The sequence below is a fragment of the Chamaea fasciata genome, unplaced genomic scaffold, assembly GCF_029207755.1.
Source record: "Chamaea fasciata isolate MVZ Bird 193981 ecotype frontalis unplaced genomic scaffold, bChaFas1.0.hap1 SCAF_5, whole genome shotgun sequence".
NCBI classification, from domain to species: domain Eukaryota; kingdom Metazoa; phylum Chordata; class Aves; order Passeriformes; family Sylviidae; genus Chamaea; species Chamaea fasciata.
In genome coordinates this window covers 39708140-39721305 of record NW_027094090.1, presented here as the reverse complement: position 1 = coordinate 39721305, position 13166 = coordinate 39708140, and the positions used below count along the sequence as shown (strand labels likewise).

At 36.8% G+C, this 13166-nt stretch overlaps 1 protein-coding gene across 2 annotated transcripts in view; it reads right to left on the bottom strand.

The window, feature by feature from the left end:
* Window positions 1-13166, bottom strand: part of ACSS3 (acyl-CoA synthetase short chain family member 3) — a 68424-nt gene that overhangs the window by 28564 nt on the left and 26694 nt on the right. For both annotated transcript variants that reach the window (XM_066184592.1, XM_066184593.1), the window contains 2 exons: window positions 12619-12770; window positions 7751-7854 (listed from right to left, as the gene is read on the bottom strand). In XM_066184592.1, the coding sequence (XP_066040689.1) occupies window positions 7751-7854; window positions 12619-12770 (256 nt within the window). The remainder of the gene's footprint in view (window positions 1-7750; window positions 7855-12618; window positions 12771-13166) is intronic.

The window sequence follows — 13166 nt, the reverse complement described above, 5'->3', positions numbered from 1 at the left end:
TACAGGATCTAGTATATTAGATGCACACTCTTTCTACCCTCACTCTGAGCAACATAAAATAACAGTTGCCATGTGACAAAAAGGAGATCAAAAACCTGTAACATCTTCAAACTACAAACTGGAAGTGCTGTCACAGCTCATCTCATTCAGAGAGGTGAGACTGCACTATTCTATTTTAACATATCCATTCCTAAATGTGTCCCCTCATCTTCTTCATTTGCCTAAATACAAACTAAATATTCAGTGCACACTAAATATTGGCTCACTAAACATGGCTCTACTTCATAACTTAAGACTGCTTTACAGTTCTTTTATTTTCAATCATCTAAACCATATCAATGAAATTTTAAGGAGGAAAACACTTATACTTCATCCATATTAATGTATTTCCCTGACTGCATGTGGAAAGACAATCAGAAAAGATTAAGATTAATAAGCACTGAGAAACTGAAGTCAAATGGGAACAGAAAAGCTTAATACACACTTTTTATCAGTTCTAAATTAGAAAATGTCAGCACAAATGAGGTAGTCTAGCAGTGGAACAGCTAATAATGAAATTGTATCAACACAGAGCAGGAGCTGACCAGCGGGGAAAAAACGGAGTATAGCTATGAGAAAAAGAGAACCTTCACAGAAATGTGAAGTACAGAGATGCATGCCTTTTTTATTCCTTTTTTTTTTTTTTTTTAATTAGAAGGACATAGTACATTTACTGACTTAACCATGCACAAATTGCAATAAATTCCATACATAAAAATAGATTTTTTTTTTTTCGAGCCACAACAGTTCTGGTCCAGCATGGGGGACACTTCCCAAAACACACCAGACAACTGAAAGCCACGTGAAATGCACATCTGAAACGACCCTTGTATGATAAATGTTTTTGGGGAAAAGACACTGTGAAATGTGAAAGACAGTGAACACCACTGAATGCCACAATAAACCTATGAAGCTGTAATGATCTGTTCAAACCAAAAACACCCTAGAGAATATGTATAGAATCCAGACATACCTGCATCGATGTCCAAGAACGAGAAAACCACGCAGAACTGAAAGGTCAGTCTCTGCACTGGCAATGCCCATGGCCACTAAAAAAACTCTTCCTCTCCTTCAATAAGGGCAACCAAAAATCAATTTGAATTGGATGTCCTAAGATGACATTGAAGGAATGACAAGCTACTGTTACTAATGATACACAGTCCACATGTGATTACTATACAGCAAACAATGGCAGAAACAATTTGTATTTTTCATACCCTTAAAGGACAGAATGCAAGTCTCCAGCAGGAGACATGAAAAATGTCACGAATGCCTGTTATAAATTCAGATATCCAGTAAATAATGCTCATGGGACTCAGTAAATCAGGGCTGCAGAGCAGCAGAAGTTTCTGCCAAGTAATTCCCACTTCTGTAGAGCTGTTTGCAGGTTATCAGCTTTAACTAAAAAAATATGATCCGAGTCTTGACAGGATGCACACATCTTTAAAAAGCATGAACTGTGTCCACTGAGGCACCTGATAACCTAAACCAGTTGCCTGGACTTTGGAAGAAATTTGCCTCATCTCTTTCATTTCAATTTCAGATTCCTGGTCCCTGTAACTCCAGAACTGAATTTCTGTCACTCCAAAAAAAATCAAGAATTGACTCTTTGTTGCAAATTAAACAGCCATCCTTTCTTTAGTTTACCCTTCCCACTGCCTTTGGGTCTGAGAATTTCATGACATTGAACAAAATCACTGGACTGAACTGCAGTTTTCGATGGGGCAAAGTGGAAGGTGACTGAAGAACAAAATGTGGAATCCAACTGACAAAAGGGAGATGGAGGTCTAGCCTAAAAATCTATAGAACAGTTCTTTAGTGCAAACCTGAAAAGATTAGCTGACAATTCAGTTGCAAAATCCATATTTCCAAATACTCATATGAAGGAGATTCTGCACAACGTTGCCAAGGCAACACAATGGAAACTGAAGTCTGGGGACCACGTCATGCTGCTTGGAGATCACATTAATAAACTCTTTCCCACACATGCTTGTCTCAGAAGTAGTCCACTGAAATATATTAAGCTGAGTACACTTACTCATGATTCATATTTTTTTCACTGAATTCAATGATACATTTGTATTGTTTATCTAGTTCTCATAAAATATCTATGTAACTATTAATAAACCACTATGTTTAATTACCTAATAACCATATGTCCTAATAAAAATATTACCAACACAGAATTTGCATTTTTAGAGGTAAAACACAGATAAAGAAAAGGAATAATTTTAAAAGTGATAGAATACGTTATTAATTATATTATAGAACTTGGAGAATTCCTACCAGAAAATTTTACCACACTGTCTCAGAATATTCACCACAATGTGTACATACTATAGCCTTCTTTGTCAGCAGCCATAATTTATCAAGCACCATTTGATTTTTGTCCTAATGTCTGCTGCAGACACCTACTCCTTACTGGATAAAGCAGCCTATTTCCATGAAAACAGAAAATGCACACATCGTTTCATAGTTTTGCCTGCTAGTGAGCTGGTACTCAGGAAATAGTAGATAATTCCAATTTGAACCTACTACACTTGCATACTCTGTAACTTTCATTTCAATAGCACACAACTAAAAAGTTCTATGGAAACATGTCTCTTGACTGAGATTTTATGCAAGTCATATTTTATCACTGAATTTTCAGCTTTGGTTCTGTTTCATCTGAATTTTCCTATACATCCTCAAAGACAGAGTCTCAACACGTTTTTCTTTAAAAATATCAAGAGGAAAAAAACTCTTTATATCCTACACTTATTATGAAGAAATGGCAATCTGACTTGCTGTTTTCTCAAAATGTCAAAAGTGATGTGGCAGAGTTTCATTTTTTTAGCTAACATGAAAGCAGCTGAAGATGTTTAACACAAACTTTCAGAGCCTTCTGCTTCCACAGCTCATCACAACCTCCTGGCCGTTTCCCTTTTTTTTTTTTTAGAATTCAAAGCTAGTTCCAAAATCAAAGTAAGCCAAACTCACATTTCTTTCTCTATTGAGGCCCCTCCCTCAGAATGAGGGTAGTCACATAGCAGATACAACCCAAACAAACACTTTTTAGGCTACTTCAAATAAATTCGGCAAGGCTCCTTGTAATTTAATTACCTGGAATACTAAAACAGAGCAATTGTATCCTTGCCTTAAAACATAACTAAACAGAGAGAGAGAGAAAACAAGGTCCAAAATGTGCATTCCAGTTCCCATTCAGAAAAAAAAACAACACAAAACATATGCAAATAAGACCAGAAAAACTCTAGCTCATAAAAAAAAAAATTTAGAAAAAAATCTGACACTGAATTTAAGGCTTACTCAATAGCTTGAGGAAGGATACTTGTCTTTCTCTAGTTAATGTATACAAGATATTACTTATGTCTTTCTCTATTTAATGTCCGCAAGACGTAACTGTACTTACTTCACAGGGGTGTCAAAAGTATTAATTGTTTGTGTTTGCACAGCAACTTTGAAGATAAAAATTGCTACTGAAGTGCTAAGTGTCAATTTGTATAAATAAGCAAAAACTTAACACCTGCACAAATCCAAATAAAACTCTCCTCTCTCCAGGTACAGCTGAGCATAGGATCAGAGAATAACATTCTTTCATCCATTGCCATATCTCCAAAAAAACCAGCAAGTTCTTCTCAGTCCTTACTGCTGGAAATCCTCCTTGCCACTCATTCATCCTGTGACTTATATTTCACAGTTTGTAAGATGTGCTTACTAGACTTGTAACACAAACATTAACATTTAAAATTAGTGTTATTGGTGAACGTGTACTGACACAAAGCAGTTTTTAGCCATCAGCTTTTCCAGGTGTAGCTGCTTTGAAGCCACTTAATGGGAGTTTTCTTCTGTTTCAAAGCACTGTTTCAATTCACAGTGATTTCAAATACAGTGAAGAAATCTTTCAAGAACAAATGAAAGAATTCCACATTTTTTTGTCTATACTACTTTATTTCTAAGTTATTTATATGGCAAAGGGGCCAAGAGCTTTGAAGACATCTTAGAAAACCTGAAGAAGGAAGTGGTTAACACTCTTATTTTATAATACTGTTGTCAGCCTTTTGTCTCCCTTAACTCATACTCATTTCCATCTCCAAATCATGACTCAGTCACTTCTCATCTCTACAGAACTCAATTTTTTCTTACCTTCCTCAGTCATTAATAAAGGAATAGAAATTACCCCATTACGCAAGAAACACGATTTACCCAGATACTTCTCCTCCTCCATCTTCTGCTTTAGCCTTAGCTGAAAGAGCCAACAGAACTGCCTAAGTAAGATCTACAGTTTTCAGGCAAAATTAAGATGCCAGAATTTCTGAAAGTTTTGCAATGCTCTTGTTCTAGAAGAATGCAGATAAGTATCAGCTTAGTGAATAAGTACCAATTTGTCAGACTAGCAAAGGTCAAAAGCATTTTCATACATAGAAGTCAGAAACTTTCAATCTAAGGTATAACAAAACAGCAATTTATAACTTCAGCTGCAATTAAATGGCAAAAAAAAAAAGACAATTCATTTTGTTATAAGAAAGTTGCATTTTAAAAACTTACTATTTCTACGTAGCTCAGCTAATAGTCTGAACTTCCTCCTGACAGAAGTCATCAGGGTTTTTTATCAAGTTTTTAGTGTGCCGTTTTTTTATTTTGGAGGTAGTTCAGAAAAATTGTTATTTCTGGATCTGTGGGTTCTCATTCTGTCATCAGTCACTAACCTTGCCTATTTCTAATGAAGTAAACAGCCACTTTTCTACTCTGTAAAATATTTTACATTCAGTACATACACCTTTAACCTCATGTACTGAAATCCAATACTGTTTGGTTAAAAAGGCGTTTCCAGCACAGAAATCCACTTTCAACATTTTAACAAGTGACAGACAAGGATGAATGTGAAAGAACTGCTTATTTTTTCACAGTTAATGGGATACATTTTGTATTCTGCTAAAGAAGAGGTGAGTAAAGAGCAGAAGGGAAGACTGCTTTCACCTGTGGCAATGGCTGCTGTGCTCCAGGACCTGAGAGTCTTGGTGGATGACAAGGTGACCATGAGCCCACAGTGCCCTTATGGCCAGGAGGGCCAATGACACCCTGGGGTGCATAGGGAAGAATGTGACCAGAAGGGTGAGCAAGGTGATCTTGCCCCTCTGCTCAGACCTAGTGAGCCCACATCTAGAGTCTTGTGTTCAATTCTCCACAGTTCAAGAAAAACAAGGAGCTGCTGGAAAGGGTCCAAGTAGCAAGCCCTTACCAGGAAACCTGCTCCAGCATTGGCTCCTCTCTCCATGGATCTACAGATCCCTGATCCAGCACGGGCCTCCCACAGGGTCAAAACTTCCTGTCAGGCATGCACTTGCTATGGCATGGGTCTCTTTCATGGGCTGCAGGTGGATCTCTACATCTCCATGGACCTCCATCAGCTGCAGGGGCACAACTGCCTCACCATGGGCTTCAGGAGAATCTCAGCTCTGGCACCTGGAGCACCTCCTCCACCCCCCTTCTCCACTGACCTTGGTGTCTGAAGAGTTGTTTCTCTCACATGTTCTCACACCACTCTTCTCTGGCCACAATTACAACTATGCAATAACTTTATTTTTTTTCATTTTTGAATATGTTGTCACATATTACCATGTCACCACCATTTCTAATTGGCCCAGCCATGACCAACAGCACATCCATCTTTGGAGCTGCCAGGGATTGGCTCTGCCAGACAAGAAGGAAGCTTCTGGCTGCTTCTCACAGAAGGCACCTCTGTGGGCCTTCTTGGGCAGCATCCAGTATTTACACACATTGAAGAAGTGAGAAGTGTTAGCCAGACTTCTCAGTGGTGCCCACTGACAGAATGAGAGGCAACAGGCACTAACTAAAACCAGGATATTCCATCTGAGCCCAAAAAATACATGTTTACTATGAGGGCAGTCAAACACTGGCACAGGCTGGCCAGAGTGGTCAGAGAATCTCTAGCCATGGAGATACCCAAAACTGGACAGGATCCTGGGCAACACTCTCTCTGACCCTGCTTGAGAAGGGGGACTGAACCAAATGAGCTCAGGAGGTCCTCATCAACCTAATGACTCTGTGATTCTTCCTTCCTTATCCCTTGAAATTCAGTTCTTTGATAGGAACTGACTTAGTAAATTTTCTCATTCAGACTGAAGGCCTCCTTTTCATTCAACAGCTCACATTTCCACACAAATCAGCTAGGTCTTCACTCTAATCAAATTATTAAATGCTCTCAAACAATGTATTTGAAATGGCCTTAGTTCATTAACTCATGGTACAATATAATTTAAGAGCATGCCATAAATATACAAATCAAGAAACACACTGTACTCTGAGCTGAGTCTTGGTCTCCTTTGAAAAATGTCTAAAACACATTCTTACCTCTACACAGTGCAAGTTCCATTATATCCATATGCTTAAGATCTCTCATTGATACTTATATACTTGAGATACATCTGATAGAACACTGTAACATGAAACTTTTGCACTAAATAAGCTATGGCAATTTTAAATGCAATATATAGCTGTATATCTGCACAGACAAATAAAAACAGGTGCAAAATTGCATACAGTAACATTGATAATTGACAGTTCAGCAATTCATCAAAGACATTATTTGATCTTTTAGCCTTTTTCAGTTAATTTCTCATTCTGCATCATTCAGGTTTGCCTACAGATATTAGGATCATAGAGAATTGGACAAAATAGAGGTCTTTTGCCTTGTATTAATCAGCTTAAATCCAGATTAAATAAAAAAAAAATACACTACTATCTTCCAGGACTTTTTCAGTATTTATCTAAGATTGTGTTTGGGGGTTTTTTACATAGAAACAATGTATTTTAAGCCTCCTCAACTGATTTAATTGCATAATATATAGATGAACTAAACAGTTTCTCACTTCCACTCTAATCTTCTATAGTTTCTATTTGATCTATCATGGGACAACCTCAGAAGTTTTTTCTTTATAGAGAAAGAGACCACACATCACAAAACAATGATCCATAGAAAACACAAGAGGTATTTCTTGTAAGGGAGCAAAGAAGGGAAGGAAGGAGGGAGCTTTTGTAATACATTTTCATTGTTTAATCAGCAATAATGTGTTTAAGAAGCAAAATCCGAATTTAAAGATAGATGAATCCACCCTTACAAGGAGATACATTTGATCAAATCTTCATCCAGGATTCAACTAGGATTTTTGCAAGGTTACACATAGATTGGTATTCTGATTCCTTCATTGCAGTGAAACAAATGGGAAACACTCTAAAATAATCACTAGAAGCTGGATTACATCCATACAAAACAGTATTAAAGACCAAGGAGTCGAGTCTATGCAGCAGATTGGTTTTAATTACACAAGTTATATATGCAAAAAACGTAAATTTAAGCCTGCAAACATTCTGTCACACAACAGTCATACATGCAAACAACATAAAAGCACACCTGGAAAAATACTGATATAAACTTCTTTTCTTAAACATGGATACCAGAAAATACCTTCTTTTTTATATAGGTTTTACAAATGTCTTGTTGCTCTAAAAATACACTGAAGTCACTTTTCAGACCACTTCCAAAAAACATTCTTCCTGCTTGAATTTTTTTTTTTTTACATTTATTTAAATGTTCATGGAAAGAGAAAGTAATTTTACCTTCAGACTCAGGAAACAAGTCTGAAAACACTCTCCTCAATGTATTTTAAAAAGGGTATTTTAAACCACTCACCAGTTTGCCACCAGTGGTCCAAGACAGGTACCTTGAAGACTCTTTTTGACCATTGTAGTGTGTCCACATCACAGTGCTCACCAGCTACAAACATCGTTCTGAACCTTTAAATAAAAATAGTTTGTGTCTTGATCAGGATGTGGAAAGGAAAACAAGATAATGAATACAATAAATGCCTATGGCCACTGTCCCAGATCAAGAGAAAAGACAAAGGAGAATTTTAACTTTTTGTATTCTCTTTTATACTAAGTAACAACTTATTTGTTTATTACAAAAAATATTTTTAATATTTGCAGTATTAATTTAAGCTACTTAATAGTTCATCACATAAAAGAAACTTTATTTTTCTGAATGCAAAGACCTTGGGAGACCAGAGGCAAGCAACTGCAAGCTGAAGTAAAAAATAATTAAATGCACTGTACACGGTAAGTAACTAGGTAGATATCTTCAACAGCATTGCAGTACAATCTCTCACAGCCAGATGCATGTCATTGACATTTTGTTTCACTTTAAGTGCATTTTGCATGAAGACAACCGCTGAACACAGGACTTCACTCTTGTCCTTCAAAAGTGGACACAAACTGCACTGATCTTGTAAAACCAGTAGACTTGTGGCCACAAATGAGAGAACTCTTAGATAAGGTAGGCATGACACAAATTTCACTCCAGAGGGATGCCATTTAGAAAGACTACAAGTTTCATCTTTCAAAATCCAGAGAGCAAATTAGACAAACACCAAGAACATAAAAGACTTAAGGAAAAGTTAAGGTATCTTAACTTTTTTTTTGTTAATCCCTGAGCCAAAAGCAAAATTCCTCTCTTTTGAATTGCCAACTTTAATAATCAGATTTAATAATCTGCAGGCTCAAGATCAACTTTACGTTGTGAGAAGAAGAAAAAATAGCTCTTTAGCAAACTTACAGCACAAAACCACCAAAAAGAGTATCAGAGCTAAGTGCCACAAGTCTAAGCATATGAACTATGGAATTATTTTCTCCTCTCAAACAGTATAGTAAAACAAGGGACGAAAAAGGCTACAAAATGTCCCACTGAACAATTTTTTTTAAAAGCCCACTTAAAACTTCAAAGCATGTCAGTCCACCCATTATTGCAATCATCTATCCCTGCAATGCAGTTAATTGAGAAGAAAGGTGTTAAAGCCTGTCTGTTAAATAAACGTCCTCAGCTGTTCCAAAAATTTGCATTCCCAAGATGAAATTCAGCACAATCAAGCTTTTAGGCCCTATACAGGAGTCCAGCAAAATGGACTTCAAATATCACCTGACATATAGGGGGGACAGACGAATATTCCTAATGGTCTTGAGGCAATAAATATTATTCAAAACAGCACATACATTTTGGTGTCACTCCAAGCACAGAAGAAACCACATCTCCAAACTATTTCCCAATAGCTTAAATGTTCATATGGGTAATACTCTGAGCTTCACTCTTCGAAATTGAAAGATTGTGGAAGAATTTTGTTTCTAAATTCTGGAATGTACACACCAGTTTGAAAGGGGGGAGGGTGGTTTCTGGCAAAGAAAACTCTATCTGCATAATATTAAATAAGATTTTTTCCTAAAAACACAGCAACGAAGGTTCATTTGCACCTCTTAACATTAACTGGAAATAAAGAATTCTTACTAATTTTTAACACATCTGGAGACTGCATACATAGATACACACACATATATATGGTTATTTTTTTATTTATTTAAACAGGTCAAATACAAAAAAGTATTTTCACATTTTCTGGTTTTTATCCATTGGTGTGTTTGTTCATTTCCCTCCCTGAACAGATTTTACCTTGAATATGAGAATCCAAGCATTGAAGGTGACAGAGTCATGAGAGACACAGAACACAACTGCAGCTCAGCTCCACAAAGGAGCACAGTTCAGGACTCCACCAGGAAGGGCCATGTATGATCAACAGCAGCACAGAGTAGGGGGCAGCAGGGAGAACTGCATTACATACTTCTGGGTCTTAATCACACATCCTCTTAGTAGCATGTGTGAAATGTCAATTCTGTTAGAAAATATTTCCTTCTAACGGTTTTGAATTTGCTACTTTAATTTCACATCCTCTTGCTTCTGCATGACAAGACAGATACGGAAGCTTCTTATCTAGTTTATATTCATTATTTCTGCACAGTTTTTATGCAGTCTCATATTTCTTTCAAAAGTTCATTATTATCCAGTATCAGATGAACAACAATTTCTCAATGCTCTTGATATAAAATTGCAGAACAGTCTCAACTGACCAAAAGTCAAGCAAGCAAAGTAGACTATGGGACACAAACGGCAAATTATTACTTGCACATAAATCTAAACTGCTGAGTTGTTGTCCCATTTCACGCAAAACCATCACTTGTCAACAGTTTGGAAATTAGAACAATCCAGCTCACAACATTAATGTCAATTATAGGATGAAGTGTGATTCCAAATATGGGCAGAGGTAATGGCTTGGTATTACGAAGTTACCTTCTGAAGAGGAGAATGGATTTAAAGAGCTGAACAGAATATATTTAGGTAGACAAAGCTCATGGAATTTGGATGTTACTTGGTTTTCAAGCACAACAGGCAGCAATGCTCAGCAGCACTGGATGTTATCAAAAGTTGTGTCTTTAGATCTCTACAAATAAGTGGTTGAACAGGGCTTTTGACCTACAGTATTAAAAACTCATCATCTGTTTTACTGTTAAGCATGAGCTGTGTTTAAGACATAGATGACATTTTGTGTCAAAAGCAAAGAAATTTCAAGATCTGGTTCCAATGGACACGAGGAATTTAAAGCATACACATTAGAACCATTGGAAACCTCATATGTAATGTTGTGCAGAGGCCAGTGATGCCACAAACAGCAGCTCTTAACAGAAATTTATTTACCTCATGTCATTTCAAAAGAATGTAAGTTTGTTTATAACATAATTTACTCATGTCAATCAAATACTCCCTTCTATATGGAAGCTGGCATTGCCCACCACCTCTTCTCTTTATCAGCAACTGCCTTTTTAACATTTTTTTAAAGTGACGTTGACCTTTAGCATTTATTTAACAGAACTTTTCAGAAAAAAAAGTACCACAGTAGAAACTTCTTTCAGGACTGCATTCCTGGATATAGTCTCTAAAGTAAGGATCTGTTTTAGACCATGCAGCAGAAAGACATTTCAAAGATTCTTCACCACGTAACAAAGAAGAAAGCATCACAGATCAAGTAAATGAACTAAAAGTAAGACTGCTTTCAAACTGAATCAGACAGAATTCACTTGACCTTGAATAAAAAAGTCTATCCAAGTAACGCCCAAACCCAAGTATTTTCCTAGAATAAAAATTTTAATCATCTAATAGACTTTCTTAACAACTGTACCTACTAAATATTAAATGCTGCATTAGAGGGTTTAGTAAAAAAACATCATATCCCAGTGAACGACATGGTCCAAAGCAGAGTGAATTATGAGACAACTAAAGCTGCCGACAAGTGAAGAAGCTCATTTGATATGACTGAATAGGAATGATGAAATACCTCTTTACATCTGTGGCAAACTGATACTGCAGAGAGACTCTTATCTAGAATTCTCATTTGGCCAGAAAATGTGACAACTTACAAAGCAGGTTAGCAGATTTCCCATTAAATGAATACTCTAAAGACAAAGTAATTGCCTAAGAAATGCCAAGGAACAGCAATTAAATTTTCTAGCATCTGAATCACATTCTTGTCAATAAACATCATAGGACAATAGTGCATTAGTGTCTCAAATGAGCTTGTTTCTTATTTCAAGGAGGAGTATGGATTGATGATAGCAGTCAAAACAGATGGAAGAAAGTAATGATAAGCTTGTAATGAATACCTCAGGAATAAATCCAGCTTACTAATAATAAACTTTCCTGAGCAATTAAGAATGTGAAGGTCTAATGAAGCCAAATGGCTTTGTATCTTCCTCTTCTCTTTGAACAAGGGTGATAATAGATGTTCTTGTGACTGAATACTGCCTATATAATCTGACACAGTCCCTGTTTGATGCTGAGCAAATCATTCAACTTCAAGATTAGATGTGGTCCAAACCCATGTATTTTTCATTTTTAGAATGTTTACCTTAAGATACAGAAACTTGGTCCGTAGAAGTATTAAACAATCACAGATCCAACTTACTGTGAGAAGCATTTCATAAATATAATGCTAATACTACATTTTAACCATATAATACTACGATCTTTGAAACAGTGGTATTTCAGTGGCTCTGACTAGATATTCAAAATTAACAAAAGACTTTGACCTCTGATCTCTCTGTGCCTCAGCTTCCCATCTGCAAAATACAGATAATACCATTCTCTCACCTCACAGGAGATTTATGAGGATAAACTCAGACAAGATTTTGAAGCCTGCTGATAGTATAGTGATAAACACCTTGAAAGCAGCACAAGACAGCAAATAGCCCTTTGGACACATAATCATAAACAATAACAAAGTTTTGGGGAACCAACCAAAATGTTGACTAGCTTCTGATTAAACAAACACTAAAGATCCTGTGCACTTAACAAAATAAGAGATCATGCAGAAAAACGGTATGGGATGACATAATCTAAGACTGTATTACAGAGTATAAACAAAGGGGAGTAAAGTAAAAGATGGGAGAGGAATCCCAATTCAGTAAAAGCTCTTAACATTACAGTCATAGACTTTTTAACAGCTTTCATCTTCTCAAAACTATCAGCAGAAATTTACAAGCAAATATGTATATATCTAAATTTTCAAGAATAGATTAAAATGGAGTGCCTACAGAGGTGGGCAAAACCCCAGTTACTCTGTTATTCTTAGTTCATGGAGCCTGTTTCTGGGAAAAACTGCTTCCAGTGTATCCTTACTTTACCTTTTCAGTGAGTACTGCTTTCCCAAGGCTGCCTCAGGGTCCTGCTGACGGATTGCTCTAATTGCAGTTGGTGAAGTAAAGAAGGCAGCTACTTCATGCTCTGCTAGCACACGGAAATAGGCACCAGCATCTGGCGTTCCCACAGGCTTCCCCTATGGAGAGAATAATTTAAAATGTCACAGGATAAAAATACCTCAGAATTCCTTGACAGTTCAAGGCCTGAACACGTAACAGTAGCGGTAACACAGCAACAAAAGTAGTTTCAAGTAAGACTTCAGAGGAGCCTTTGTTAAAAATAATGATACTGTGAGTGTATTCATTTGTAGAAATAAATTCACGAGCTTTGGGGACCATCCCATACATGAACACAGCACATACTAGTTACTACCTAGAAAATTAGGACAAATGGACATGCAAATGAAAAGACAGACACAAAGATATGTCACTGCACTGGCCGCAGAGCCATGTCCGTATCTACCCTGAGATGCAGTTCAGAAAACACACACACTCCCTCTGAACAAGGAGTCTCTGAACATAGTGGCACTGCA